The sequence below is a fragment of the Adiantum capillus-veneris genome, chromosome 8 (assembly GCF_014529385.1).
Source record: "Adiantum capillus-veneris isolate H3 chromosome 8, ASM1452938v2, whole genome shotgun sequence".
Taxonomy (NCBI): Eukaryota; Viridiplantae; Streptophyta; class Polypodiopsida; order Polypodiales; family Pteridaceae; genus Adiantum; species Adiantum capillus-veneris.
The window spans coordinates 47094156-47100155 of record NC_140938.1 but is presented as its reverse complement, the minus strand read 5'-3'; the positions used below and the strand labels follow the sequence as shown (position 1 = coordinate 47100155).

General features: G+C 44.3%; 1 protein-coding gene across 1 annotated transcript in view; it reads right to left on the bottom strand.

The window, feature by feature from the left end:
• Window positions 1–3104: 3104 nt before the first annotated feature.
• The window catches only part of LOC147452081 (pyrimidine d), a 69074-nt gene continuing 66178 nt past the window's right edge, over window positions 3105–6000 (bottom strand). Inside the window, exons 5-11 of the mRNA XM_086517879.1 lie at window positions 5227–5307; window positions 5053–5160; window positions 4949–4978; window positions 3859–3996; window positions 3740–3777; window positions 3568–3667; window positions 3105–3443 (exon numbers count right to left, since the gene is read on the bottom strand). Coding sequence (XP_086374005.1) covers window positions 3369–3443; window positions 3568–3667; window positions 3740–3777; window positions 3859–3996; window positions 4949–4978; window positions 5053–5160; window positions 5227–5307 — 570 coding nt within the window. The 3' untranslated portion in view covers window positions 3105–3368. The remainder of the gene's footprint in view (window positions 3444–3567; window positions 3668–3739; window positions 3778–3858; window positions 3997–4948; window positions 4979–5052; window positions 5161–5226; window positions 5308–6000) is intronic.

Below are 6000 nucleotides of genomic sequence, written 5' to 3'. Positions count from 1 at the left end.
TCCAAGTGAAGTTGCATGCACGCATTCTCTCCCTCTCTACCCATCTACTCAGCTACTGCTCAAGAATGGATGCGTACAACCGTGTCAATGTGTGTCCAATCATAAGAGTGCGATAATTCCCAAGCTCCAATAGGGTCTGCTCACTTAAAGATAGGTACAATCATAGATAGGCTCTAAGTATCAGGCAAGCCCTCACACATGGCACGATTAAATATAACTGCTAGAAGCTCTGCTAGTAGATCTCTGGCATGCATGAAATGCTCAGCACTAAGCCATCATGATCATATGCTCTCCTAGTCCTCATCCTATCAATGGCCTTCTTCATCATCTCAGCGGTGAAAAAAGCACATGTGTGGACATGGATCGGGGGGGGTCGAGAAGGGACGGCTGTCCAGAAACTGTGTACAAAGATGATACGTACTGACCCCAAGTCTCTGTAGAGGTAATGGCAAGGGGAGGGGGGGGAACAGCTCATGAAAGAGCCACCATGCCTCACGCGAGTCCTCACTCAAGAATAGCTAGTATAGATCTTGCTCTAATCGAGCCAAAAATGTCCTCTTCTTCCGCCGCACTAGGCGTCGGAAGTCAATTTGTGACTCTGAGTGATGTCCCCCAAAAGCACCTCCCTCTGAAGTCTAGCTCTAGACTGGCGGCATTCCTCATCATACCAGCTGTTCAGAGGCATGCTCCCAAAACGGCGTCTCTGCTCAGGCTAGGTGTGTGGGTATGCCTTTGTTGCTGCATCATGTAATGTTTGTGTCAATACAGTAGTAAGCTCCTCCAGAGGTCGCCCCGGCTCCTCAGTGCATAGACGTCTATAGATCCTGTCTATGTATACAAAATCCGTCTCCCGCGTGAAGGTGTAGCGAGTAGGGACTGCTACCCGTGGATTGTGTGCTACATTGCATATACGAAAGTAGCAAATAGCAATGTAAAGATATTTGTCAAACTCTACTCTCAATCTCACCCACATGTACCTAGTTTGCTCATCCCTGCGGCCTATATGTATCAATGGCTGCAACTCCTCGCTGAATAACACTGCCACTCTTCATGAGCCCCGCCCTTTGTGCTCTGATCGTGTCTCCTGTACAAGCTGTCTCCCATCTGTATCCAATTATGTGAGGCATAGACTGCCCAGGGGCCTGATGTGTCTCGGAGTAGAAGATGATGTCTCTCCCAGTAAAACTCTCCTCAAAAGCACCCACATCAGACGCATAGATCCATTACAATTCCAGGTAGCAACTTTGAGTGTGGTCCCATAGGCCTGACACCGTCATGTGGAGCGTGGCTCCAATATCACGACTCTTCCATCTCGGTAAAAAGCAATCTTACCTTTTTTCCTTGCCGCTCTAATCTCTCGCATTACCTCCTGCATATGGGCGACCTGTGAGAGGGTAAGGTCATCCCCAAGAAAGATACCCGCCTTCTTAAGAGTTGGTCTCTTCTTCAAAAAGTCCTCCTTCGCTTCCATGGAGGGAAAACGAAGGATGAATGCCCTTTCTTTCAAGGTTTAGGTTTCCCCCTTCTCCCATTTTTCTTGTTGCCCACTCTCCAAGCTCTAGAGTGCATCGGCTTATGAACCCCCATCAAAGCCATGAGTTCTTTTACCTCTTCGTCTACATTATCTTTGTCTTTAAGGCCGCAAATTCAGACATGTATAGAGCGTACACGTCTTTTTTGCTCCTCTTCTAGTGTCAGGTTGATAATGGTGGGTGTGAATGTTGTTTCCTTGCTTTTCCCTTGCTTGGCAACCTCAATCCAATTCTCATCCTCATCTGCTTTCTGTTGAGTCATTGTAATAACGTCCACCCAAGAAGTCGTCATTTCTTTATGCTGCTCCTCCCCCTCTTTGATGGCTCGCACTTGCTCTTTGATTGTGTTGAGTTCTTGTATTACAGAGGGTTGCAATTCTCCCTCTTCAAGCATGTTTCGTGATCGTGCCTCAGCGAGCTCCTCCTTGAGTGACGCAATCTCTTTGTCTTCGGCCGTCACACGATCTTTCATTGCAGTGATCTTGCTTTCTTGGGCCAAAACGCAATCTTCGAGCATCTTGTTAATGGTTTCGGCCATTTCTTCTTTGCACTTTTGAACTGCGTCCTCTAAGGGGTCATGCTTATCATTCTGCTTCTTCATGTTTGGTCGTTGCCAAAAACAAGAGAATTTTTGCGGCGGAAGGAGACCTACACGCACAAGTGCTTCCACATTATGCATACATGTTCTCCTACATTAAGCATACATGGCGTACATTTTCTGCAAATTACAACAAAAGCCCGCTTTATGCAATTTCTGCCAATTCTGCACCTCTGCAATTTCGAATTTCAAAATTCTGCAATTTTTTGAAAACTTGCAATTTTATGAAAACCATCTTCTACTGTACCTGCAGGGGGGAGGGGGGGAACACGAGGGGGACAGGGCTGGGGGGCTGGGCAGGAGAGAGAGAGAGAGAGAGAGAGAGAGAGAGAGAGAGAGGGGGGGGGGGGGTATGTGGCCCTTTGAAAGACTAGCACTTACACGTATTAAAACAAAATGCACATAGTCTTCACAATTTTTCAAAAAAATTCAAAATAGAGGTTGGTGTGTGTGCTGCAAGCTTCAACTCTATAACGCAAATAAAATCTAATACACAATTCCTCAAAAAACATGAAAAATAGGAGTTGGGTGATAAGTCTCAAGCATCAATAATAATTCCACATTATTGCTCACACTATCGAAAGCCAATTTGAAACAAGCTTTACAACTATGTTTTTTGCAGGCATAGCAAACTAGCAAAATTCACATAAATGTGGATTTCATTGGTCAAAATAGTAGGAATGGGCACAACTACATTTTTCTCACTGCTGATAAGGTTCTGGCCCACAAACTTTTAAAAAAGATATTGCATGTTCACCTACAGCAATAATATCCTATCCCAATACCCATCCCTCAAAAGACGCCTCCTTGTTTTGGCACATGAGACTTAATAAGAAACTGGTAGTACAGAATAGCCGACCATAACTCCTGACCAAGTTTGAAAACCATTTGTTTACACCAAAAGGAAAATATCCTCACATCCTTATTCAATACTCAAGCTCGGGTATACTCGACTGACACGTTATATCGTAACCTTAGCACATAACAAATTATCTATATTCCAAATTGGCAATCCAGAGAGAATTGTGGAAAAAATACCAGCCTGTACATGTGCCAAATAATTATGAAACTTTAGCATTAAAGCTTTGAAATCGAATACAAACTCCTATTCTACAAAACTGTGCACCCTCAAATTTTTTATCCAAAAGGAGAGATTCTTGGAGAGGGTGTGCTGTAATTGGAGAACTAAAAACAAAAATTTATCCACCTTCGAGACCACTTTGGAACCGCTGTCTACCTCACTGACAGTCTACACCAACAGCTTCCTTGATGGACTTGAAGCCATCTCTTTCAAGACAGGCAGCCAACTCCTCCTATAAAAGACAAGGCAAAAGGAAGGGAACTACTGAATTCAAAAGACCACAACAGAGCTTATTCACAAGTGTACGCCGGGTGCCCTTAAACACAAACTACATTTCTTGTTCTAGACCATTGTACCTTGATTCGAGGAACTATAGCTGGGCCTTCATACGCAAAACCTGAGTAGAGTTGTACAAGAGTTGCACCTGATCTTATCTTCCTATACGCATCTTCACCACTGTTGCATAGACATCCAAACATCATGAAATCTCTAGTAGCAACATGATTTCTTGTTAGGCCAAAATACTACCTGCTTATGCCTCCACAGCCAATAAGAGTAATTTTTCCCTAACAATGACCCGAAAGATCCGTCAGACTTGCAATAACACTATTATCATGGAACATGGAAGTGCAGTTCGTGGTGCATACTCTGGTTAACTGGTACATATCTCGCAGAACATCTGTAGATAACTTGAAAAGGGGTTTGCCACTTAGACCTCCGATTTCCTCCGCATGAGGGGCACCAATGACATCATCTGGCCTAGATACTGTGGTATTTGAGATTATCTGCAGCATTATATTATTTTTTAGAATCAGGAAATTAATCTTCAATGGCTTATCTCTCGAACAGGTATGATGAGCAAATAGGACAACTAGCGTAACACTCCCATATTACATGGTTAGCCCTTTCAGGCCTTCAATGCTTATCGCTTTTCCCTGAACTTTAACAAAAGTAACTCAAGCTCGCAAGGTTTCCATCTGGTGTGTCTTATAGCTTCTCATACGACTCTTTCAGTAGTAAGTGCACCTAGGTTAGCTTCTCACAGCCTACTACCTACCCATACCATAAGGTCAGCCCTTTTCAGGCCTTTATTTCTTGATGCTTTCTCTTGAACCTTCATTGAAAAGTAGCTCAAGTTCGCAAGTTTCTGGTCACCAAGTTTGTTAGTCCTAGATGCTATGCCAACTCCTATATAAAAAACCCTATGGACTCTCTTTCAAATAAGCAGAGTAAGTTGTTCCAACTCTCTCTCATTATAAATGACACTTAAGTGTTGATCACTCTAATCCAGCAAACATGCTCATATCTAAATGGAAAAACTTGCTTCCTTTGATGGTAGACAGTCGAAAAGATATCCTATTTTCAAAGAAAGGCAACAGCTCTTGAAATAGCTTGTTACATTCATTAGCACATGATTGTTGGAGCTTCCAACTTACTTTTGCATTGGCAAATACCTAGGAATTGTGTATTTTTGGCAGCTTTCTTATAATGGCTTAACACACCTGACCAAACTAATAACAAGCTACAGGTGCCACTTATCTGCAGCGATTCATTCAAGGTTGGTGACATGCAGGTTTTGATTTGATGGTCAAGCACATGATGTGTTCTTAACTCCACCAAAAGCCCATTCACAGTTTGTGTCAAAGATGAATCAAGAAGGCACCGCTACCATAAAGTGTTACAACAGTACACTTTTATATTAAGAAATTCATGCACAAATTCAAAAAACCAACTTACCAAGCCATCCAACCGCAAGGTGAGTGCCACCTACACACAAATTCCAGTCCATAAAAATGTATCACTGGAGAAAAATAGAAGTGTGAAAGAATGCTTTATATTACCGCAGCAATATCAGCTAGATCTTGCTTTGACAGGTCAGGTGCGATCTTCACCAGTAAAGGAGGCGGTCCCTTCTCACCCCACTGCATTTCATCTCGAGCAGCAAGAACCTACAAAATTACCATGTTAAGACTTCTGAGAAAGGTTCAAAAAATTGAGTGTGACCACTAGCGCACCTTCTTCACAAGGTCTTTGAGCTGCTTTCTACCTTGCAACTTTCTTAGCCCTGGAGTGTTGGGAGATGACACATTGATAACCTGCAACAACAAAACATTATTTCTCCGCTTCCTTCTTTCATTCAGAACAAGAAACAAAGTTCCTCTGCCTGTAAAGCGAGGCCCCTAGTGTGAACATTCACACACCGATCACATTCTCTCTCTCTCTCTCTCTCTCTCTCTCTCTCTCTCTCTCTCTCTCTCTCTCTCTCTCTCTCTCAACAATGTTTCTTTCTTTTCTCTCTCTCTCTCTCTCTCTCTCTCTCTCTCTCTCTCTCTCTCTCTCTCTCTCTCTCTCTCTCTCTCTCTCTCTCTCTCTCTCTCTCTGTGTGTGTGTGTGTGTGGAGCGCGCAGGTGAGCAGATTCGTCCTCTCTCTCTCTCACGCAGCCATCTCTCTCTCTCTCTCTCTTTCGATCTCTCTCTCACGCAGCCATCTCTCTCTCTCTCTCACGCAGCCCTCTCTCTCTCTGTCTCTCTCTCTCTCTCTCTGTGGCGAGGACTGCTGAGCGCGAGGGTGAAGGGCTCTCTGGCGGCTGCTGAGCAGGGAAGGTCCACTGGCACAGAGGGCGCGCAGGGCAGAGGTGCCAAGCAGCGCGCAGGTCTCTCTCTCTCTCTCTCTCTCTCTCTCTCTCTCTCTCTCTCTCTCTCTCTCTCTCTCTCTCTCTCTCTCTCTCTCTCTCTCTCTCTCTCTCTCTCTCGCAGCCCCTCCTTGCTCCCCATCACGCAGCCATCTC